The following is a 26,230-nucleotide window of genomic DNA, read 5'->3' on the forward strand; positions in this document are numbered from 1 at the left end:
GTTTGCTATTCACAGACACCGAGACCTGAATGTTCTTTAAGTAAAGACAAGAAAGCTAAAAATAATACTTAAAGAAGAAGCAATGGTTAAGAAACCATATAAACAAAAAAAGATCATGTATTTCATAGTGCTGAAGAAAACAGAGCAGCTTGGAATCCTGAAGATGAACAATACACCTCCTACTAAAATAAACGCACCAGAAATAAGTGAAATCTTGCACTTTAGTGGAATTGAGTTCTAAAGAACAATAGAGACAGAGTTCAGTTAGTTATTTTGTACCTGTACTCTGTGACAATCATTTATTTCAGTCACTGGGATAACTCATGGGCAACTTCAAGGACTTCAACATTATCATTAGCTTTTTCTATTAGATTGAAGTGACATGCCATTTATTAAAAAATACTAAAAACTTAACCAGTAATGTATAAAAAAAACTTATCAGAATAAACAAAATTGTTTACAGCAAAGAAGAAATCAACAAGTGACATTACTGAGAGGAGTAAAAGTTTCTGGCAATAAATGCTTTTTGTTCAATTCTCATGCCTAGTTTTCAAAATGCTCTATCTAAGCTCTACCTGTGCACTATGCAATTATGAAGCATTTCTTGCTTTTCTGACTTTTAAATTAGTAGGTAATGTTCTGTGATATAACAGATTTAGCTTTTCCCAATTATAGCTGTATGCAAGAAGTACTGCCAGACTTTACAGATGCTATACAACACCATGAAATGTTTTATTCTTTAGATTTTAACCAAAAAAAAAAAAAAAAAAAAAGGAAAAAAATGAGATTCACAACTGTTTTTAGCATTACTTCTCTACAATGACATCAGCATCTGATACAACCAACTGAACTCAGGGAATTAGTGTAAGATAAACACATTACTCACATACTGTTGAAGAGCTCTCGGTACGTTTCGTCACCTTTACCTTCTGACATTAGGCTGTCCAGTTTGTCAATCAGCTTTGCTTCCACCTGCAACATATAAGTGTGGTGTAAACAGCTTCTTTTTCCCTTAATGAGATTAGAGAAAGTGGAGGGAAGATCTGGTTTTATGTAAGGGACTTTGCTAAATGCATAGTTTAGAATTATTGGTCAATCATGTGATAAGTCACTTCATCTCTTTGAAGCTGTTATCATTCCCAAGGTTTGTGAGGCTTTCTTTTTTTTTTCGGTGATTTTTTTTTTTTGTGGGAGGGAGCTAATTTAAATTGAGCAACATGACTTTAAAACTACAGGCTGAGTAGCATTTGCTGCTGCTAAGGCAGCTATCTATTTATGGAGTCAGAGGAAAAGCACACAGCCCAAATAAATTGCCTGAATTCTCATTGCAGGGCTGTAAGCACAAACTATTTTTTCAGACTTAAGTAAAAATATCATCTTTTCTGACCTGCACTCCATTCTTTATAAATTAATATGTATAAATGTCTGTATATTCTGTATAAATTCAGAATATATTATATTCTGTATAAATTCAGAATACTTGGGAGCTCAGACTTACTTTCCCAACCCTCCTTATCTGCCAGTGTATTTGGTTAGAGATCAAATTTGCTGGATTTACATATTAGCTACCAAAGAATCTTACAGTAAATATCTGGTGGCTAATGACTCCCTCAATGAATATTTTTAAGTGTATTGATTATAAAAAAATGTGATGATATACTGTGTGTTACTATTTCAAACCTCCTTTTTATCAATAATATATTATCCACCACAAATCTAGGGGAGAAACCAAGCTGTTGTCATGACATATTATTAGAGAATAAATCTAATACAATTTACACTTAAACCTAAGGAGAAAACATAGAGAAGCAGAAAAAGAGGATTTTTTTTACCTTCTCACTTCTTAGTAACATTTCTATGGTAATTTTTAAGGATAAACTTATATATTGATAATGAAAAGCTACCTACTTACATTGCATGCACTCCTCCTTTCTTAATAGTTTGTTTTTTGTTTCAGATACAGCTCCCACCCAAATCGTTATGATTGCCTGGGAGTAATTAAAATACTTCTACTTCCTTCATTTTGAAGCAGCAGGAAGGAGGGCACTGAAAAATGGTTTGAGGAAATCTGAAAGAACTGAGTGGGAGCTGCAGGAGCAGATGGCACACTTGGTCGTTCCTTCCTAGCCCATTAAGAAAGTGTTTGAGCAACAAGAATACTTGGATCCTTACAGAAGGACATTCCTCAGAAAGACTATCTGATCTTCTCTCATACTAACTGAAAGGGAAGCTAGCTGAATCCTATCTGGCCATTAGCCTGTAATACTGTAAAGCAGAAGTGAAAAATCACCACAACTGCCCTGTTGAAAATAACTCAAGTTTTGTTCTTCACTTCAGTAGGCCATGGATTTTATCCCTCATCTTACATTACTAGCATGATAGTATTAATTGGAGAATCTACTAGTCCTGCAGAGAGTAGAAAGGCAAACCCTTGTAATCCCTCTCCAACAGGTAAAGTTGTGATTACCTTCTCCACCCTGAACCACCAATGGAACTCCAGGTTCAAGTCCCCCAGGACTCTCTGAAGTGCTTGAATTTCAGTTCCGTTTTAAAAACAGCTTCACACAAAGTACCTGTTTAAAGTTGCCACTTCGCCTTTGCTCCCAGTCCATCATGTCATGGAAAATGGGAATCATTACATTCCTCAGGTCTGGCTGAGGGATCAAGGTCACTTCCAGGAAGGGGCCAATCAATGCTGGAATAAAGTGAAGCTTGTGTTCCCCTAAAATGAAAATGAACATGAACTTGGATGTGGATTGAATGTCCTGTAAATTATCAAACAATGCAAATACTATCTGAAGAATGAAAAAATAGCACTCTAAATGTCTACAGTTTTTTTCAAATATCATGCCCATTACAACATGGGCTATTTCTTAAGCCCAAAAAGTGAAAGCTGTAGACAATACAAGAATATAAGACTAAAATAATTTATCAGATTTTATTATGCAATACTGAGTTCAGAAGTGACAGTGGGTTAGCTGTATCCCAAGTTAGTCCTCCAGAAGGAGAACAAAGACAAACAAAGCACTATCTGGGCATTTCAGTAATGGTTTGGTTCCTAAGCTCTATATCCTTGTGTTTACTAAATGGTCAACTGTCTGATATTCTGTGCTCACCAAAAAGAGGCAAATACTTTTTGATTTTTATCTACCTTTAATTTTGGGAGTATAGAAATGGAAATATGTGTTTCAAATGCAGGAAATGGAAGATATGACTCAGCTGTTCTCAAAACAAGTACTTTTAAAATCAGTGCTAAACATCTTCCATAATCTCACCATGTTCTGCTTAACAGAAAAATAAGTTCTTATCAAAAAAGCTAGAAATGGCATACAGTTAAGACTGGCAATTCAGTTTCATTTTTCCACAAGTAAGACTTCTGATATCTTCAAAATAGAGTGATTATGAATCAGGATGCATTGATTTTCCAAGCTGGGAATTAATTTACATCCAGCCTACCTCTTGATATTCCAGGGAGAGCTTGCTGCTCTGTTCAGTGTCTGTGTTTGTGCAAAGGAAAACAAGAATTCCCTTTTGTGGAAATATCCTAGGATGCATAGCCATAAGAAAGCAAGGTGGCTGTACTAGGATCAAAGCTTTCAATAACTCTTACTGCTACAAGAACTGTAAAATGCTGACTAGCATTAACACCAATAATAATAAATATCCTGACTATAGTATTTAATTGGACACACTACAGATGGGCTCCACACTGTACTCCACAAAACTCACCCCTATTGAAGGGTATCATTTGCCTGAATGTCATGTTTCTGTTCAGCAGAAAACAATGTGAGTGAGGAGATGATGCATGCAGGTGCACATGCAGAAAGGAGATGGGACCCAGGAGTGGATCCTTAATATACAAGTTTAGAAATACCCATCATGTATCCACATAATTTAGAGGGATGCCTTAGAGTGAGTAAGCAATACTAAATACTGTAAATAGGTAAAATATGCTATATATCAAATGCTAACAAGATATAAATAAGCAAATATTTCTTATTTTGAGCATGTCTCTCTAGCACAGGCTCATCAGAAAGACCACTTTTTAACAACTACATATCTTGCTTGGGAAAAGATTTATAGAATTGAGATGACAGTATCTCAGAAAACACAGATGATAGTTGCCATAGCTTTAATAAGCCCTTTAATGAAATGAACTATTGAATAATTGAAATATAAAGATGATAAATATAGTGTCCAAATCTTCTACTCACTTTCGATTTTTTTCCCAAACGACATTCAATTGCATTTCTCTGATGCTCATACTTACAAACAGTTTGCACAGTTACAGCTTAAAAATATAAAAATGCTCCTAAGTTTATATCCCAGCAAGTATTTTTTCTGTGTTGTCCACTGTATCATTTATACATTAGTCACTGACTTGTTTATTCCTTTATTTTTTAGTGCAACTAGGGCTTCAGAGAAGACTTGATGCAAATCCAACATCTCAGGAGAGCTTCAGAAATAAGATAGGTGTCTTTTCCTTAAATTGTTTGGCAACAGGACTAAAATTAAGAACATAAGTATATTTCAAGGCATAATAATTCTGCCCAAAAAAGAGTAGTACTTTCTTTCTTAATTTTCTCTGATGGTATTCTTTCAGTTCTCTGTGAAGAAATAGGGATAGTTCAAATACAGTACCAAGGCTTAGGAAGCTGATTTTCGCTATAAAGAAGATGACAAGCTTTTTCATAAACTTGAATCAAGATTTCATGTGAACATAATTATTAACAACTCCTCTATCACTGGGAATTGTGTTTAATAGGTGAGGAAATAATAATTTTTCTTCATTTTATGAGCTCTCAATGATGTGTTTAATTACTTACCTAAATTTTGCCACATACTGAAGATTTCACATCCCATTGTTACCCGCATGTCACCATATCTGCAATGTATTATAAAATAAAGGAAAACAGTGAAAGATAATTCAAGAAAATCAACTTCATATGCCATTCTGTGACATTGTTAAATGAAATGTGTCAATTGTAGTCCATAAAAAAAAAAACTTTAAAAGTGATGATTTCTTCCAATTTTTTTCTCTTTTCATTGTACCTGGCTAAAAGCTGATTCCTAAACCCATGTTTATTAGAAATATTTTCAAAATGCTATGCTATACATCAGTAACACAGCTGTGAAGCAAAAGCTATTTTTTGCAGTAATATGTTTTAGTTGTCTCTCTAAGAACAAATAGTTTTGCTCTAGCTTAACGAAACATGATTAATTCATACCGACAACAGCGCACCGCCTGGCAGAAACACCTGAACAAGTGTGAGTTGACTTATGCGTGAACTGGCAATGAGTGCTGGCACTGCTACAACATGGCTATTTTGCTCACAGTATCTGAATCAACTCAGGCACTGGCATGAAGGCTATCAGCTCTGAAGACCTACTGAAAGGGTGAGAACCAACTCTCATTCCAGTCAACGGACGTACTGTTACATTATCTTTTTGGTGGGCCCTTTCGCAACCTCTCACGTCTTACATTTTGAAAAATTTTTGATCTATGACAATTTTCTACAAGCTGACAGCAATACTTACTTCTCTAAAACCTTTTTCTTCTTGGAAGGTGTGAACATCTCCAGTTGCAGACATAACTGGTTTATAAAAATGACAGCAAGAAAAAAGTAGGAATCCCATATCTACAATAAATACATGGCATTTGGTTATTTCCTATTCTCAGTACCACAATTTGTGATAATTCAAGATGCAAATTTTCAAATCCTAACACTTGTTTTAGTGGCAACTAATAAATTACTATAACTGGTTTTGACTAGATTTCTTCACATCCAAAAATGCTTTTCACCAACCCCAAAATGTTCAGTAGAAATACATCTATTTTATATATCCCAAATCTCTTAAAGGTAAAGGTTTCAGAGTTACAGATTGGGGTTTTTCATCCCTTCAAGTCAGAAAACCATACCTTTTAAATTTGGTATATTTAAATATGAAACTACCATGATGTTAAGTCCAAAAACCAAAAAATTCTGACACCTCAAAACTATCACATAACAGAACTGACATTCTCTGTCCATCACATTTTATAATACTATTTGCAAGTCTCACTTGCCGCAGCCTTCACTGGACAAAACCAAAGCGAGGTTTTCCTAACATATTGTAAATATAAAGGTATTTTGTGGATATGCTTTATGAATTAGCAGTTGAATGTTCAAGTTAGGATTTAGAGATAAAATTAAAGCAAAATACTAATCATTATAACCCAATTACAGATGCTCCATGATAGGAGGAAGAAAGAAGTGTAGGGGGTATTCCATTCCAGACACTGCGGTTCTGCAGGCAGTAATAACATTGGTAAGCAAGTTTAAGCAACAGAGATGCCTTGTATACAGTCAATTCTTTCATGAGTATGAGTCTCTGAATTTGTGGAACTTCATAAAGAACAGGGTTCCTCGTGGCCAGCTGTGTCAAATAAATTTGCATTCCTGCCAATCTATCCAACATGAGTCTGGATTTTCAGAGTAGCTTCCATAACCCTGCTGCAAGTCAACAGGAGCTCACTGTCTTCTCTAGGAAGGAAACTCTGCTGTTTTTACGATGCAGCAATTGGACTAATGTTTCCTGGTTGGGCAGAATATTCATTCAGGTTTCCATGGGAATGGGTCTTTACAGATACGTTCCTAGATCTTCTCATCTGAATCCTAAAAGCATAATCCCTAATTCACAGTTTATCATGAGTGCCATATCTCACTATATGAGGCACTCACTAACATCTTTAACTACATTCACCATGAAGTGTCATAATTTTCGAATTTTAATTATGCAACATGATAATTGTTCTTGAGAGAAATTACAGAATGCAAATCTACATTTTTGATAAATTTGCATTGATTAAAAATGGAGTATTTTCTTTCTGTAATAATACAAAAATAGTAGACAAATAACTAAATTTGGTTTAATGATCAAAACAATTGCTATGCAAAAATCCTGAATAAGTAATCTAACGTGGAGGCTGAAATAACAAAAAGAAAAATAAGAAGAAACTAAAAAACCTCACAGCACTCAAGATTTTTAAGACAATTCTGTATTTAAGAAAGAACTTAATCTCTGAGCACTTGAAATTGCTGATTTAGTACATGTTTAAGCTGTTTAAATGTTGGAGGTACGTTAAATAACCACCAAGTCATAGGATGATGTAGCAGCTACCGTATCTCTCATTTACCTTGTAATCAAAGTTTTCATTTAAGAAGTTTTTACGAAGGGCATCCGAAAGGTACAAGACTGTAGTAATGATCACACTGGAAAGAAAAGAATGAAAAATACAGGAGTTTTCAATAAGTAGAAATTCATATTTAATACTCAAAGCCAGAAAATTTTCCAATAAAGAAACGATTTAGCATGTCTGACAGCAATTAATACCACATTTTCAACATATACTAATATCTGACTACTAATAGCACCTACTGACAGAGAATATACACAGCAAGAAAAAGAAAATCAAAGTGTGCTTTTGTCTGAAAACAGAATTCTATATAGAGGAATATAATTGATCAAGACAAATAATAAATTTTGTTCGGCAAATAATGCTGATATCAGACTTAATATACACTTTGTCCTAATAGCATTAATACATATAGTTGTGCAACGTGCTTTCAGCCTTCTTTGTACTGAAAATGTGTACATATAGATTATAAATATAAAGTATCTGGCAATCACCAGTACTCAAAATTCAATTTGTCCACAGCTCTATGGACAGAGTCTTTTTAGAGGCAACAGATAAACGCAAAACTGTATGGGCTCTGAGAGAAAGATCTATTTCTAAAGATCTCTATGCTGTATGTTGTAAACAGTCATACGTTGCCCTACATTGACACCTTCCTGAATTATAATAATCTATCTTAAATAAATATGTACAACCAAGATCCTTTAACAGTGCTTGACACCAGTGGCCAATGACAGCTTTGTTCACAGTAGCAACCAACTTTGGTAACGTACAGAAATAGAACACCCTTAAAGATTATTTCAATATACCTCATTTCAGTTATTCAACCCTTAAGCTAACCTCTGCAACACTCTTGTCTATCAACATATTTAGTCAAACCAAAAATCCATACAAAGCATTAAATTCTTTTTGAAAGTAGTCAGCAGTGGATGGTTATGGGGGAGAAAAATGATAAACACAGAATGATCTTTTTGTTGTTGTACTCATGTATTTTACAACAATTAACTGTTTAATAATCTTCCGAGGAAAAGGTTATAACTACACATTTCTTTTAATTACCATCTGTCTACTTTTAATACATCTAGTTTGTCTTTGAACATAGTTCTTGACCTGCATGCTGTTACAATGCTAAAATTTGTTTCCATTTCCATACTTTCCATACTTTGGACTTCCTTTTTTTTTTTTTTTTGAAACTGATTTTTGCAATACATTCAGGAACAAAAAAAAAATAATTACAGCAAAATATATATTTTAAGGCCATCATAATTTTCATCTTTGTAACACTAAAGAATTACATGTCAGGCAACCCACCTAGGAGACAAATTATATTTTTCTTCTGGCACTATTTCACTGTACACATTTATAAATAAAAAATGGTTATGTATAATTTAGGCATATTAGTAGTTCAAACGTTTGCTTCTGACTCTCTGCTTTAAAATTACTGTCCCTGCCAAACTTTACCTTCTGGTTTGGTGTGCCTGAACACCTGTAACAGTTTTGAGATTGTTTTAGAATACTGCTGGAGTATCAAGTTTCATTTGTTCCTATTCCATTGCTCAAGAGTCATTTTCATACATATTATTTTCTCAATAATTGTAGTTTTTCTATCCAAGTAATGTTCCATTTTTAGCACTCATCTATATAGGTTACCCCACTTTCTCCCCTGTGGGGAGTTACAGCCTGTGTACAGCCCTCACTGTCGCAACATGGAAGACAAACTGAAACATTAGCAAAATGCAATATAGGCAAAGCTAATAATCAGGGTATGGATAAGAGCCTTGTCGTTCTTGCTGTTGTGTATGATTTAACTTACAGCCTATATGTTTCACAAAATGGAAATAGTTTGCATATTTCAAGAAGATGTTCTGATACAAAAGGTCAGTTCATCAGAACTATTGCTATATAAAGTTGCAACCAAAATCCAACATAATAAAACCCTGAAAAATTTTACTCAAGAGAAAGTTCCACAAGATCCACAACCATTCTGCCAAGTTTACATTACATAATTCTATTTATGTCTGAGACAATTCCTTTCTTCATACATTCCTTCCATGGCAGGTGAAACTGAAGAGAAAAATCTGCTTCAATTGTTACAAAAGGGTAAATAAAGTAGAAATCTTAAATGCAAGTTTTAGAATATTTTTGAAGAATTTTCCTGAGATAACAGAATAGTTGCAATGCAAATATTTATTGCTATAGGGAATGTAGCTTGGGTTTTATTTATTTGGTAAGCGAAAGATACAATATGGATTAGTCGATAAAATGTGGGTGTGTAGCATGAGAGTGTATAAGTTGTAGAAAAAACCTCAAAACATCAGACTGAACATAAAAAGATGAAGACATTGGTTTTGACCCACAATCTGTTATTCTGAATCTGCAACAATCTAAAATACAGTAGGACAAAAAACAAGCTAAGGTTTGGGGTGCTCTTTCCTCGTTTCCTATTAATAATGTTAGTTTGATTAAAAAAAAGCAAAAATGCACAAAACAGAGACAGCAGCCAGAGGGAGAGCTGCCTGATCTGGTACAGTGCTCACATTCCAAGTTGCTTCCCAGCCAACAATTTCCAAACAACAACATTTATTTGAAATCCATTTGCATATCAAACTATAAACCACTTACCACCTGCCACATATTTGTTCAGAATCACTGACAGTTTTGCAGGAGAAAAACCTCTGCCTTTAGATGCTAAATTATTCTGCGCTCATATGCAGGATGATAACCCAAGGTCTGATCAGACCATTGTTGATGGAATAGCTTTTCCATCAAATTTTCAGAGCAAACCTTTCTTCAATAAGTGGTTTCAAAATTCCAGAAGTTCAACAATTGTTTACTGCCTGGGCTGTGCTCTGGCAACCTGGGCAGCCAATGGTAGAAAACAAAAGTTTTCATTTTCCATGCTGATATGAGACAAATATATAATGTGAGCTTCTCATTCCACCCTTTGCTAGACAGAAAGAGTCATCCAGAGCTAAATCTTTGTGAACACAGAGATGTTTGAACAGAATAAAGTTTCTTTCATATTTCAAAAAGAGATGAAATAAATCTCAAGCCACATGTATGTATCTATTGTTATATGTTTATAAACTTATTCATATGTGCATACTTATGAATATACATGCTTTTTATGACAGACTGAATGTCAGGTTCAGTTGCTAGCAACATTTTGTATTACATAAAAGCAAAAATGTTGTGAGCAACACTGTGTATTATATAAAAGCAAGAAATTTTGTTCATTGTAGGAGTCTCAGACTCCCACTCCATGGGAGCTAACAGGATTTTTCAAAGCAGCCATAAAGATGAAACTAACGCTAATTCGATGTCTTCCTTTACTGTGTATTCAATTTCAGTTACTTTTTAAAAAATATTAATAATAATGTATTTAATTCATTACTTAATTTGATAATCAAAAGTATTCTCTGCTTAAACTTGCTATGTCCAACTCTCAGTATATACATTTGGAATTTTAGTATACTCAACATACTGTGTAAACCTTATTTTACAGATCAATTATTTTACTATTCATAAATCCATTTTGCATGCTTATAAAATTCAAGCTGAGGATTGGATGACCTAGCATCTCTACCATTCATCAAAATGCTAAAGGATATACATAGTTAATTACACAGAGATCTTGAAAATTAAAGCTTCTTGCATACCAAGAGCAGCAGAAAATTAGTTCTTTGTTCAATAATACATTAGTTTGTATGAATACCAAACCTTTGCTCAGCAAGAAATAGAAACTCCTTTGCTCTCCAACTGCCTTCTCAATTGATAATGACACATGACATACCTGGAGTTTAGCTGAGTATGCTAGATGCTCTCAAAAAGATGCCAGACAACTGAAGCATTCGACAAGTCATTCTTTTCCCAACCTTAGGGTAACTGAAGCAAATGACCATTACACAGTGATTTCCAATTGACAGGGACACTGCGAAGGTCTTCTCAAGAAGCTTCAATTTCAGTCAGGCATATTTTATTATAAAATTTTTCATTTCTCTCTGGTACTAGGCAACTGACTCAGACATCTTCCTATATCATATGGTGCTCCTTTGAAGTTACAAGTAGAAGCTTTGCTTAGAGGGCCAGCAAGCTAGCTTACTACCTACTTGATGCAGAGAGAAAGTCTATCCCTATAATGAAAGAAATTAAAATTATATTTCCTGTAGTATACATAAAACTATATTTTGTCACTCAGTAGTAACATCTAGGTTAGAGATATCAGATAACTGTAAGGAATGATTTTGCTTTGCTGTATGTATGCTGATTATCTCACAACAGATAGTACATGGTTATGAAGCTTAAAACAGAGTTATTTCCGTCTCATTAATTGACTGCTAAAAACTAATAAACATTAAGGATTGTTTGCATGTTCTTCTCTTTCCATTACAGAATACAAATAAAAAAATCTATTTCTCTCCTTTGGTGCTAAGTCTGCCTTTTTAAATGTTACTTTATTTCTCAAATTCTGGAAGTCAATTGGTAGTTCATAATGCTAGCCATTAATACTATTTCATGTTGAGAATCAGAATACTCAGGATTATAGATCACATGTGGCTTCATGAAGCATCTTAATTTCTCAATAGTTACAGATTTGCCTTCTTGAGCTCACAGTATCTCCTACTTCGATTTTTTTTATTCCAGACAGCATCCAAGCAACAGATGCTACAGAATTTCTGAAAACACTGCAATGAGAAAAAAACCACAACAACCTAGAAACCAAGGGGCAGCAATATTTTTTATGGAAATATTGTATACTGTAAAAATTATGGCATTGTAGACACCTAAAAATCTTTCAGGTAATTGCAGTTCTACATATACAAATAAGACGAAAAAAAAGAATTTCTCCTCCCTCACTCCCAGGAAAAGCTTATTACCTGATTATATCCCTGCTAAGACTCATTTCTTCCCTAGGCTCAGACAGGCTAAATCTCTCTTCCTGTAAATACCAGACAGTTTGAATTTTTATACCACTCTAGGGACAGGAGAGAGAAAAGTCAGTGCTGCTGGTGATGTGACTGCAGCAATGGGTGAAGCTCTCAAGACAATCACTGCCTGCAGGTGAGCTACAGTCTCTCTGCTGTGAGGCCATGCAGGTGAGAAAGCAGCCATCAGGCATGGGAAACATGACTATTGTTTTACTCCTGAGAAGCAGGAGTTAGAGAAGACCCAGACTATTAATGGATTAGCTAGCTCTTTCTTCTAGATATGAATGGAGCAAGGAGTTCAAGAAGTTTTGCTTAAAGTCCTGAAGAGTCTAAGATCACTGGAAGTGAAGCAAGTGAAGGTCAGGAACAACAGCTCACAACCATTTCTCTCTGTGGGGCAGGCAGCACCCTAATTTTGCATCCTGCCTCTAGGCTCTTTCCTTTACACTTTAAGATTCTAGGCTGGGACAATTCTAGCAAAGCTACTACTCTGACTCTGGGCTTCTGAACACCTTGAGGAAGCTGAAGGAAGGCAGCCACTGTCATTGCAGTGGGGGACACGAGTTAAATGATGAAGCTCCCACTCAGAAACAGCTCTGGAAAAACTAGTGCTCTTCAGCTGAGGAAAGAACAGAAGGGGGTTTTCCCTTCTGCTGCCTCAAAAAGGAATATAGGAATAATAAGGCTTCAGTTTTCACTACACATTAAAGTACACCTGGTCAACCCCTTGTTTTGTAGCAAACCAGCACTTTCTCCACAAAGGAATGAATGCATAGCAAAGTAATCATTGGAAGCTGAATTGGTAAAGATATGCTTACATCCCACTTGCTGGCAGTAGTGCTTATCCAACTGTGTGTTACCAGGATCAATTAGCTGATCTGGTTAGCTTCTTGTGGCCAATTCCCAATAGCAGCTATTGACAGCTTCTGCTTATCTTCCTTGCCTGACAGAATTGGACACAGACCCTGTCTAGATGGTCAGAAACAACATAACATGGATTCATAAAAGGAGATGTGTGATAGTAACTAAAATATTGGTGAAGACAAATACTCATTTTGCAGAACTTGGTATTATCATCCGTACCATATCTGAAGATCACCACCCAAGAAACATGTGCCAAGGTCGTTCCTAAATCTTAGTTCTGTACATGTCAGCTGTTGCAAAGCTATCTGCCAAGCCAGCTGTTTCTGGAATATATAACAATTTCTTACATTATATATTTAATCTAAAAATTCCTATGCTTTTTCCCTCTTTCCTGTGTTTCACAATTTATTTCTTAAGCACAATAATCAGATGCAGGCTGGTATCAGTCATATCTTATTTAATATCATACACAGAAACAATTACCATATCAATTATTTAATTTGTAATTTTTTTTTCCCCCTGGAATTTGAATTTTGCAAGTTTAGCAACACTAAGTGAAGTAATAGAAGTTAACAAAAAATGTCATTTTTTTTCAAGTCATGACAAAGTTTGGACAAATATGATTTTGTTTGCATATCCACACACACACATAACAAATATAGATCATGAATGCAAGTGTCAAATTTAATTGTACCAATAATATTGCTACTAGTAGTCAGTAGAGCACCATGAATTTAAATTCTCCTTGGAGCCAGCAGGCACAATGCAGAATAAAACCCAATTTCAATTGGGCATTGTGATACGTATCATGAAAGCTTAAGATAATCTACACTCTGGATTCCTAGGTCTGCCCAACACAACTCCCCTCCTCTGCTGACATTGATGTTTCTATAATTGTGTTGATGGTTCAGCTGGCTTGTCTGATCTAAACCTAAGACTGCAAAAAAGGATAGGTGGTGATATAGGTGAAGTAAAAGTCAATAGTTTCAGATCCATTGTAATTACTTCTTAGAAATGCTGGGAACCTGTTTCTCTAAAAATAGGCCCGATGGAGAAAGAATGGCTGAAAGGCAGGTCACATCTGAAAGTCTTAATAGGCAGTGCTTGGAGCTCTCTATGAATGTTGTCTGTGCTGTACCTCATTTCTTGATTTGTGTTTTTTAATTTGTGACTTTTCTGACAAACACTAAATGAACAAACATGCAAAAACATCACTAATGATATTACAGCTGATAATTTCTTCTTGAGAGCAAACAGACTTTTACCAGCTCAGCATTTCAATAAACAGATTTGAAATGAAGTTCTGTTGAGACTTGTTATTTGGTACTTGGAAAACAAAGCTGTTGATGCTTAGCAGCTTCATTCTGTAAAAGTGTTTCTGAATTTCCAGTTATATGTGCTTATTAAAATTCAGAATAGAAAGAGGTACAGCCGAAATTATAAAAATTTGTAGTGCAAAAGAAGTCCAGAGATTTCAAATCTTCTATTAAAAAATGAAAATTCACAGACAGCATTATAAAAGATATATTGAATTTTTATTACAAACACCATATAACTTTATTTTTACCATGATCTGTGCACACTACTCATATTTTTATTAACATTAAAAATGCCTTACTTGTTTGCAACCAAACGCATCACTGTCCAGTCTTTCGGAAACATCTCTGGTCGTATTAGTATCCGAAATACTGTGAAAATCTGCAGCAGGAAATCCTTTGGAAGAAAAAGAAGCAGTCATGTATCTTTGCTGCTTTGAAAAAGGGTGGTGAGCTTTAAAAATATTTTAATCAGAGAGAAAAAAAATAATTATATAAACAGCAGAATTGCATTAATTTATATATTTTCAACATGGATACACATCTGAATGTTTTCCTTTTTTTTTCCCCAAGAAAGCTTCAAATAGTAATTTAATCCATTCTTCTTAAAAGGAGGAAAATAATACAATGTGCCACTTGATTGACAGCAATGTATAAGATAAATGTCAAAGATCCATTTGGTTTCCACCCATACACTTCCACAAACGCGATCTTGAGAACAATTTGCAAATCAAAAAAGCACTTTACAAACACCAGGGAGTTCAGAATATCTCCTTAATCATGCCAGGTTTTCATCACTTTCAAGATTTATTCTAAAAGTGGCATTATTTGGTGGGAGAGACAGAGTGTAAGGACAATTTTATCACTGAGTTGGTAAAGACCAGTGACTCCAATAGTGATGCCCAGACCTTGTAACTGGTATCCCAGCTGGCTGGCTGTGTGCAGGTCACCTAACTATTCTGCCTCATTTGCTAAATCTATAAAAACAGTCAACATGTGAGCTACTTCGAATGTAGAAAGCACTGTTTGAAAGCTTTTAGCATTATCATCTCCTATGTAATTTAACTCACTAATAAATAAAAAACCTATTCCTCTCAGCATGTTTTTTTTCAGTTTTTCCTTTCAGAAATAAAACTAACAACAAGGGTAGTAATTCTAATGGGCATCTTGATTCTGTATAGTACTGCCAGTATTCTTTTAGTAAGAAAATGGAGCTTTTGACAACACAAAGAGCATATGGCAAGTGATATAAACATGCCTAACAGAATCAGTGCAGCACCTGACCTTGAAATGTTTGCTATTTATTCTGTCCACAACACTTGTAGAGAGTTAGCCTGAAACACAGATGAGATGAAGATACAGCTAAAGAATACCAAATAATTTTGAACACCAAAATATATTCTCAAGTGCATTTATCCAAGTGTAGATGACAGGCGTTGCACAACAGATGTCTTTCAGTAGAGAATCACTGTAAAGGGGAATGAATGCAGGCGTTGGGAAAGGCAGATGAGATCCCCACACCCACCTACCAGAGAAGATTACATAACAGAGACAACCTGTTTTCTGAGCACATTGCCAAAAAATTATCTGTATTAAAGAGTATAAACAACACTTATTGCAGATAACATACACTTTGAATGCAGGTGACCAGCTTTACAGATAAACAAGTACCTCTACAAGCAACACATTTATTCCAGACCATTTTTCTACAGCTTTGCATCTTGTACTTAAATATCAACACTTCTGCTTGCCTTTTTGTTAGTTTGTTTGTTATTAGAGGTAAATTCCCTTTCTCGCAGCTCTGTGCCATAATCCCAGCAATATGGTAATACCTTGAATATTTGCTGCATGTCATCTCACAATAACATCCCAAATTCTTCCATATTCCATTTTTATCTTGTCTGTTGTCCAGACACAATATATGTTGTTGCTGCTGTTAGAGATCTAACTAACTGACTGCTGAACTGAAGAAGCCAAATGGCTGTTGCTGGGAAACCGTGCAGTGATTTGAAGAGTTAAACCCAAGGGTTGTGTGAGGTGTAAACTTAGTGCCTTTGAGACTAATGGGCCACAGCTGAAATTTGGCAGCTTGTTCAAAAGTTATTAAGAGAAGGATAACAGACAGAGTGGAAGGTCATATGTACTTAATTTCTTTAGGTAACTAGGCTAAAACCAGAATAAATCTTTTGTTTCAAGAAAATTTTAAAACAAAGAAAATGTAGACACTAGCATTAAATTTTGAATCATTAGCATCAGGCTAATTATTTCTAATATTAACAGAAAAAATAGAAAATTGTGTCATCAATTTAATGATTAGCAATATTAGATGCAAAATGTAGATTTAGTAACAGATTTTAACATTTAAAAAACATTTTTGCCGTCATTATAAATGAACTAACATTTGGTTGGTTGAGTACAGATATAATTAATGTCTCATATGCCTTCTATCTTAAGAGACAACAAAGAAGTAATTTTGTCTTTTTAAATACTCTAAATACCATCTCTTAATATTCCTATGTAGCTCTATTACTATCAATAAGATAGTAATAGATAGTACTATAAGCTTTAGTAGTACCTCACTCTACTTAAACATCGTCACACCTGAAGGACAGAATCCCATCCAGAGAGACCTGGACAAACCTAAGAAGTGGCCCCAAGAGAATCTCATAAGGTTTAACAAGACCAAGAGGAAGGTGATGCACGTGGGTCAGGGCAATCCCTGGTATCAATAGAGGTTAGGGAATAAGCAGCCCTGCCAAAAACGACTTGGGGGTGATGGTGAATGAGAGGCTGGACATGACCCAGCAAGGTGCACTTGCATCCCAGAAAGCCAGTCATGTCCTGGGCTGCATCAAAAGCAGTGTGGCCAGCAGGTCAAGGGACGGGATTCTGCTCAGTTACTCCACTCTGGTGAGACCACACCTAGAGTACTGCATCCAGCTCTGGAGTTTCCAGCACACTGACCTGTTGGAGCAAGTCCAGAGGAGGCCACAAAGATGATTAGAGAAATAGAGTACCTCTCCTACAAGGAAAGGCGGAGAGAATTTGGTTTGTTGAGCCTGAAAAAGAGAAGGCTTCAGAGTGACCTAATTGCAGCCTTTTGGTACCTGAAGGGAGCCTACAAGAGAGATGGAGAGAGTCTATTTACAAGGACATGTAGCAACAGGACAAGGGTGAATGGCTTCATAGTGAGAGTAGGTTTAGGTTAGATATTAGGAAAACATTCTTTACTGTGAGGGTGGTGAGGCATTGGAATAGGTTGTCTAGAGACGTTGTGGATGCCCCACCCCTGGAAGCATTCAAGACCAGGCTGGATGGAGCTTTGAGCAACTTGGTCTAGTGGACGGTGTCTCTACTCACAGCAAGGGTGTTGGAACTAGGTGATCTTTAAGGTTCCTTCCAACCTAAGCCATTATGATTCTGTGATTAAATAATATCACAATACCACAGTTTGTGATATTGTAATGTTAGCTCAATGAAATTTTCAACCTGCATTTAAGTGAGAAGCACCACCCTCTGGAAGACTGAAAACCATCTATTAATTTAACAAAAATGGCTTTGGATTTTCTTGCATATTTCCCTGGATGTATGCAAAATCCTCTGTAAAGCAGGTCAGACTCTTCACTGCATTTCTCAAGGTACATTTATATAGTATTTTAATTTGAGTCAACAGTCCACTTTGAAGCCATTGACTATCCATTGATTTGGTTCACACTGCAGAGGTACTAGGTTACTTGCTAACAAGATTTTGTAGAGCATCCAGAGTGCCAAAGTGCCAACAAGAGAGAGCACGGTTTGACAGTGAGCTGTCACTGCCTGGGCAACTCATCCACCCTGTGGCCAACTCCTTTCCCAGATCTGCTTCACTGCTTTCTTAATCTACATCAGAAGCCACCTAAATACTTGTTTTAGAATTACCCCTCTGCCCCAGCACTCATCCTTTCAGAAGTCCCATACATGAGTGGATGTCCCTGCACAGAAGGGGAAGGATGGTAGTTAGAAATGAGCTTCTCCACCAGAAGCATTCCCCATGCCTACAGAACTCTGTCACAGACTGTGTCCCAGGGACCATTGGAGAACAGTGGAATAAATTGCACTTGGTATTAGGGCTCGACACCCACCTTTACCCTGCTCAGGCTTCTTTAGTTGGAAGAGAGGGATCAGAGGACTAGTAAGACTTACACCCATGCCTATGGAATATTACCTTTTCCTTCATCAGATCTCTGTATCTATTCTGCCACATTATATAGGGTACATTGCCAATAAATAAAACCTAGGCTTTCTGGCAGGTGCTTATCTGTTTTGTTTTGGTTTTTTTTTTTTAATCTATTAATTAAAAACCTCCACACATATTGATCAAAGCCACCTTGCTGGGGTCAAAGCTGCACTGTGCTAACTTATACTGGGTTTTGCATTCACTTCCCTACTTTCTCCTCCTATTTATAACTTTCACTTTTTATAACTTTACCTTTTGTCATAAATTATATTTGAGCTTTTTCATGGCAGCAAATATCTGCCTACAAAGGTGCCTCTGTTCTATAAGTTGCTGTAAAATATATTTACTAGAAGGATACAGTATTTTGTGATAAGCATAAAGAACGTATCTTCAAAATAACATTGAAAGATTAAAGGAAGGTTTTAAAATTACTGCCTTGTTAAATTCAGTGTTTCAAAAAGTGATTGAAGTATAGTCCCTGGTTGTACCACTCAGCCATGAAACCCCTGTCAGTTCTTTTTTACTTCATTTGCGTGTTTTCAAACATAAAATGTTTTTTTCTCTCTTCTGCTTTATGCAGAAAAAACCTCTCTTAAAGAACTGACAAAAACAGTCACCATGTCAATTACTTAAGGTAAATATATTTACAAAAAAAGGGAATATTCCCATAAGCAGCCACTTGCTTAACACATCACTCAGATGCATGTCATTTAAAAATGTGTACATGTCATTCCTTCAAAGTCTTCATTTTGCTATTCTGTGTTTAACAAGCTGGAAACAGCCTTTAGTAATTTTGGCACAGGCTGTTTGAAAAAAAAATTAAGAACTGCAAATATAATTTCATAGGATAAATTAAAGCTTCATTCCTTTTTTGCAAGTTCTTTCATGAGTCATTTTTTGTTTGGAGAAGTGCTTTGGTGGGGGCATTTTTATTAATTATATCACAAATGCTGTGCAAACATACATTCATGCAAGTACTTGACATAATTGCCTTTAGAATTAGTCTGGAAGAAAGATGAAATGTCTGGTGATATCAGTGCCTAATCATTCAGTATAGATGGTTAATTATAATCAGAGACAGTCACAGAAAAAAAGCAGAGCAGATAGCAATTCAAAGGCCTGGGTTACACACAGACCTTGTATCAGATCTGTAACTTGTAATGTGGCTTCAGGAAGATCCAGCTCACTTTCATATCTTTGAATGGGGGCAAATTAAGGACTTAAAACTACAGGAAGCTCAAGTAGTTACCACTGAAGTTTAAATCCTAACTAGCCAAAATATCTATCAGAAGCTATTACTTCAGACTCTAAAAAGAAGTTCTTATCACACATATTTATGCCTTCTGAATTTTCATTTAGCTATACTGATGTCATTTCCTAAGGCACATATCTTAAAGCAGAACAAAATACAAGGAAGTTCTACACTTGGCAATCAAAGCAGAAAAATAATGAGGCAAGATGGTTTAGACAACCTAAGACATATAAAATCACCTTATGATTAATAGCAGTTTCAGCCTCACACACTAGCTCTCATCTTTCTGTCTTGCTCTCAGTGATATTTGATATTTTCAAGTGAGAGGAAAAACAATATATTATTTAGGATTCAGGGGAGAAGGCATGCTGCATTAATGATGATCAGACTGCTGCCACTGAATCACTGGTGGAGCTGATGCTGATTCAATGAGATATAAATTAAAATAACAAACTGTGTGGACTTGAGTTCTTAAGACCTCTATTTTGATAGCTGATGGCACTGGCTACAGCTGCTTTCCATATGGCTCTGCATAATAGTAGGGTATGTGTGTGTGGGGAATTTAAATATGTCAAATCAAATACCATTCAAGCGTTAATTCTACAGATATTTCATATTCTAGAAGGAAGAAAAGTCTGAATAAACTCAACACTGTATTTCACAGATACATCAAACAAAAATGAAGCTTGAAACCTCTAGGAATACCTTCTCAGGACTCAAACAAAAGGGAATTTTTTTTCACTAAAAAATGCCTAGATTCCACAATTTATACTAATAATTGCCTAAGGATAGCAACTATGTTAGGTGAAAATAGATGCTGTAATATTAGTATAAAAATCATCTACTGTATACAACTTCTAGGTAGTGCTCTTGATTCATAGTAGCTTCTTAGCAGCATTTTCTATCTTACAAGCTCAATATGACCATCTCATTCAAAGTAAAGGCACTCACAAGTGGTATGCTCTCTTCAGAACAATGCTAAACACCTACCAGGAATTTAAGGAAATCTAAAATTGCACCACGAATAGACTCCCCTTTTCAGGGCAGTACTTAAGTTTATCAAATGGCAATTTAACATCTATCACACCAGGACATAATTAGTGGCTGAATAATGTGCATAAATGAGTACTTGAGATTGTTGTGTGGATCAAATATGGTACTATATAAGATTTTCATGGTCCAACAGAGTAGAAGCCTTAGTGTCTATCTTTTGGTAGGAAATCTTAACTCCTAATTTTTTTTTTTTTTTAATCCACCCTCTCCTCCAAAAAGGAATCAAAATAGCTGTATCTCTACAAACCAGTAAATCAATTAATGAAACTGGGAGAAGCTGCCTTGAAGAAGCTCTGCAGCAATGCTTTTTCATAATTGAACTAGGCAGACAGATGTTGTAAGCCTGACACATCCTCCTGTCAATGGACTTGCTGCACAGCTAAGAAAATTGGAAAGTTAGTTGAATGTGCATTTCTCAAGCTGCACTTTTGCTATTGCTATATATAATTTAATGAATGAAAAACATAAGCAAATATAATAAAACAAAAAACCCCACACAGCTGCCTGAAAGAAAGAATCAACCTTAGATTGACATCATCTTTAAAACAGGCTTGGAGGCTAAATTCATGGCTTTAAAGCAACTACAGTCCCTCCATCCATATTCTCTCCGCTGTCATTGTGAAAGTAACAGAATCCTTGTCCCACTGTAAGAGTGGACTCAAGTACACAAGAAAATGTGTGCAATAATTAGCTAATCTGAAAAACAGATTCCATTTAAATACTGAAGTGATTCATCAAAGCACAGGGATATCTTAAAGGAAGATATATCAAAAAGAGGTCAGAGACCTAAACAAGTGGAAACACAATTCTGTTACTCACCCTCAGATCTTCCTTTGTATTGAAGCTATCAAGAAGCTGTTGATAATGTCTATCAGTCATTTGTCGCAAGAGTGACAACAAACAAGAGACAAATTCCCCCTGTTCAGATAAACCAAGAGTAGAAATATTATAATATTTTCTGCACTTGAGCTTAAACTGTTACATTACAAGCACTTCAAAATAATTAAAAAATGCAAGGGAAATTAATCTACAATTAGGCTTCAACTCCACATATTGTGAAAATACATTAATTCATCTATGCAATTCCTTCCGATATAAAGAAATATTTTTCCCCAAATGCAGTTTAATTGCTTAGCAAAATCTATTTTAAGTAGTTCCAGCAGGGCTAAACCAGTAAAAATTTTAATTTGTGATTTGTTTCCCTTGTATCTGTTTTCAAACAAGTTACTTAGATTGCTAAAATTACAATCTCTTTAGTCAACTCAGTTTTGAAACAAATATAAACAAACATTTTGCAACAATTCTGGGAAGAATGTTATTGTTTTCCTTTGGGGAAGAAATTAATAGAGTTAGTTAGGAAGTTTTCAAAACATTTTGTCATCTCAAAAAAACAAGATTTGTCAAAAAGAAAACTCATTTGTAGGGCTGAACAAACTGAAAATATTATGGTTGGAAGTTTCCTTGGGCCTACAGAAGAATTTCTAACTAAAAGAGCAGAAAATTGCACTGGCTATCTCCAGCGAGCATTCAAATGACCAGGACATTACAGGAAGGAACAGGTTCTCCCGATCTTCCTTTCCTTTCTGTTTATGCACTTTCAGATTGGGAAGAAACACTGAATGGTGTCAATCTCGTCTGACTGCAGAGTGGATGAGGGCAGGAAAGAGTGAAAAGTCTGGTTTGCATCCAAGTGCTTATAAAGAACAATTCTGAAATCTTACAAGCTTGCCAATATTAAGATTCTACACTGAAATAAGTAATGATCAGAAATTAATTACCTACCTGTGAGATCACTGTGTTTTACAGTGAACACAGCATTCATAGAAACATAGAATCATAATCTCAAAGCAAGGCTTCAAAATCTCCTCATCCTCATGCTCAGTGCATAAACATAAAGGTTACAGCTCCTGTCTTGTAAATCTCTGTACACCTGATTGCTGGCTTGAGTGACAAAATTTGAGTGACAAAATTTGAGTGTGAACATTTGGAATCTTCCTTTCCTGTTTAGACATTTTAAGCAACCTTTCTAGTCACCTTTCTTCTATGTTCCCACATTTATTTCAACTTACAGTAGTACATTAAAAATCACAGTCTATTATAGAGAACTGTACTATTATAGCTGATAGACAGATTAATGTTAAAAGAGTACTAACTAATTGTTATCTGATTTCTAAATTTAAGCTTTTAATTTGAATGTAGGTAGCTATGCAGGCTGGATTTTAAAATAGCAATGAACAAAAAACGTATGTTGTAGGATTTCTGCCAATGTTAGCCAGAGACTAACTTTTGAATCGTGCAAAAGCAAACTCCACACATAAAACAACTGATAAAAACCATTTAGGATCCAATACCAGTGTCAAATGTCAAGCCAAGCAGTATACTAAAATCACTTAAGCAGAATCCTTAACTAATTTTTTGTGTCTTATTTAAGGAGCACAATTATTAAAAGTAATGGAGCTCACAATTAAATTGCAATTCTTCTAGTTTTGAGGGACTGAACTTCCAAGATCTGAAATATAAAGGTTCACTTTAATTGCACTGCTTTCTGCCATCTCTTTATATACAAATGCATTTTTTCTTAAGGGAATCGAAAGGTGTCAATCACTGACAAACTAAAGCAGAAGTTTCACTTTCACCATTTCACTAAATTCCATGTTTGTCAGTGCAACATCTGTAACACTGACACCCTGAAGCCATGTCTTCTTTGTGCTCAGTTTAAAGCATCCCATTCATCTTGCAGGTTACCATCTAACAAGACTGCTCACTGCCAATTAAATGATATCCAGGTACCAAAACTACTTGAGATGAAAGAAACAGTGCACAAAGCCTGCTGATGCTTGATTTTATGATGTTTGTGAAGAACAGCAGTGATACATGGGCCCAGAAAATCACATTGAGGTGAGTTTGGGACTACTTCCACAAGGAAGACTATGCCTGATTTGAAACTACGACAGAATTTTATCAAGCGTTCTGCCATGATACATCTCACAAAGAATATTTTGTGATACATCCAGTTTGAAATAATGGTAACATACTGGAACAGACTCTACTTCCGTACTCTCACTGAGTGCTTTATCATACTTGCTCTACAAATAGTTCCAAAAATCTGCCTCCACGTGTTGCCAGAAGCCCATATTGCATGATGTTTCTACATGAATGTATATTATTGCCTTATGCTGTGTTGTGAGTCACTTCCACATTAAGTATTCTTTGAGAGCCTGTGGTGACAATGGCATGACTTTCCTAACGCGTTAAAGAAAATTTTGCAATTTGAAAGCACTTTCTGAGTCTAATTTTTTGATGATATAATAGAATTAGGCTGTTGTGGTGTTTAATGAAAACTTAATCTACAAGCAAGTGGATATCTCATTAAAAAAAATAATTTCAGAGCTTTGCTACACTACTGTGTCTAATACTGGCCTGATATGCCACACAGCATACATTTATAATTTTGGAATTTAAAGAAAAAAACACCAAAGTCTTAGATGCATAGAGCTGCTGGATCACAGTGATTAAAGCTTGGTGTTATTACTGAGCTTGGTCAGCTCCATAAAACACTCCATATACAGTTTGTTCTCTGTGGGATAAAGTAAAAAAGGAAACAAACAAAAAAAAACATCAACAACACATTTCTTCCACAGCTACTAAATGCTTTTGAAATATTTGATCTCAGAGGAAATTCTAGTTTGAACAGCAACCATCTCCTCCTTAACAAAAACTGTTACAATGTAAATATTGGAAAATTAATTAGTCAAGTGTATAACAAGATGGCAAATCACTCAACATTGCACAAAATGCTACCCCTTCACATCATATTGGGGTCACACCCCTGGCTATATCAGAACCAATTTGCCCTTGAAAAGTAAAGTGAAAATTTTGCTGCAAACCAAGCAAAATAACATTTCATTTTCTTTGATCAATGCTCATCACAAGCTTTTCTGTAAATGCCTGCATTTCAACCTTGTAATATGCATGATTTGTTATAGCAGGTTCCCAAAAACATCATTTGCTAATCTTCTAAATCTATCCTCTATGCTGTACTTTTTTTGATAGAAACAAAGCGCAAATGCTTAGCCAAGAGAACAACAAAATGCCTTTCAATTAATAAATCTGGATTTGTAGAAGTTAGCATCATGGATTCTGCAGACATTTTAGACCTTTTCCATCATGAAAAAATGTATGCATTTTAGGATGTAAAATGTTATGGATTGATAATATTCCATTTTCAGGAATTCAAACTTAAAAGAGAGTTTCAGAAAGCTATTACATTTGCCAACAAAAGAAACATACTGAAATAATTACTAACCTGAAAGACTCTCAAAAGAAATTTTATCTTTCGGGCTTGTTTGGTGTTTTATTTTATTTTTTATTTTTTTGGTCACAATTTATCAATAAATTTAATTTTAAAAAAATCACTATTTCCACTAAAAATGAGTAAAATGCAGGAAAGGTTTTTGGTGTTCTCATTGTCTGTTTTATACACAAAATCTTAACACTCTGAATACAAAGACAATAACATTACAAATCTAGTAGTCCTACCAGTGACAACTGTGAGCTATTTTATTTTAAGAAACTTACAGTCACATCTTGAAACTGGAGGCGCAGAGCAGAGCCTGAGGGTTGTGGTCGGCTGGTGATCTCTAGTATGGTCCTTAATAGAATATCTAGCAGACTGTTTACAATCACATCAATTTCTTCCAGGACAGACTTTTCCTTAAATAATAAATAAAACACTTAAGATTTAAAGTAGAAAGGTGACCACAGACATATTTCCTTTGATGTAGTTTTATTATGAATGATACATTCAAGAAACAAGGAGTATTCTCTAGTTCAGCTATTGTTTAATTTTATAGAGTTTTTCCTAACAGTTTTCAATTAATTACATTGTACTTAAATATGGGGGACAGTTATGGGGATAACTTTGAATATGTAAGAATTCATCAAAATTAGCATGTCTCTTTTTTTAATTGATGTTTAGAAGAAAGCAGTAAATAATATACAAGAACTTTTCGGGCAAGATTTTTATAGGTAACACCCATATACTTTCTGGGGAAATTGCCAAGAAAGGCTTAAATTCCAAAAAGCAGAATTCTGTTTTCACACTTTGAAACTACCACCAGAAACAAGCAGATGGTACTCAACCTTCAAGACCTGCTTCATCAGTAAGGACCAGCAACATTGCTTCCCATCAACTGAGTAGCACAAACAAATTAGTCATTTATGTAAGCCTACAACACAACATCAATTGTTGTACACAACATCAATACAAAGAAACCAAAGTGTTCCCTGCCAAAAGAGACCTTAGTTACATGCATAAAAATATTTGATAAAGTCAAGTTGTAGTTACTTCTCCTTTTTAATTCAGATGGACATATGTTTTCCCTGTTTCAACACTGTTTTCTGTCTCCACTGCTATAGACATCT

At 35.3% G+C, this 26,230-nt stretch overlaps 1 protein-coding gene across 1 annotated transcript in view; it reads right to left on the reverse strand.

The window, feature by feature from the left end:
* DOCK4 (dedicator of cytokinesis 4) overlaps positions 1–26,230 on the reverse strand; it is a gene marked incomplete at its 5' end in the record, with an annotated part of 156,630 nt that overhangs the window by 41,289 nt on the left and 89,111 nt on the right. Inside the window, 8 exons of the mRNA XM_027891849.1 lie at positions 887–972; positions 2,574–2,722; positions 4,827–4,885; positions 5,539–5,639; positions 7,178–7,253; positions 14,588–14,682; positions 21,626–21,724; positions 25,385–25,519. Of these exons, the coding sequence (XP_027747650.1) occupies positions 887–972; positions 2,574–2,722; positions 4,827–4,885; positions 5,539–5,639; positions 7,178–7,253; positions 14,588–14,682; positions 21,626–21,724; positions 25,385–25,519 (800 nt within the window). The remainder of the gene's footprint in view (positions 1–886; positions 973–2,573; positions 2,723–4,826; positions 4,886–5,538; positions 5,640–7,177; positions 7,254–14,587; positions 14,683–21,625; positions 21,725–25,384; positions 25,520–26,230) is intronic.

Source organism: Empidonax traillii, unplaced genomic scaffold (assembly GCF_003031625.1).
Source record: "Empidonax traillii isolate 1590-97213 ecotype Southwest subspecies unplaced genomic scaffold, ASM303162v1 scaffold332:size1087224, whole genome shotgun sequence".
In the NCBI taxonomy this organism is placed as follows: Eukaryota; Metazoa; Chordata; class Aves; order Passeriformes; family Tyrannidae; genus Empidonax; species Empidonax traillii.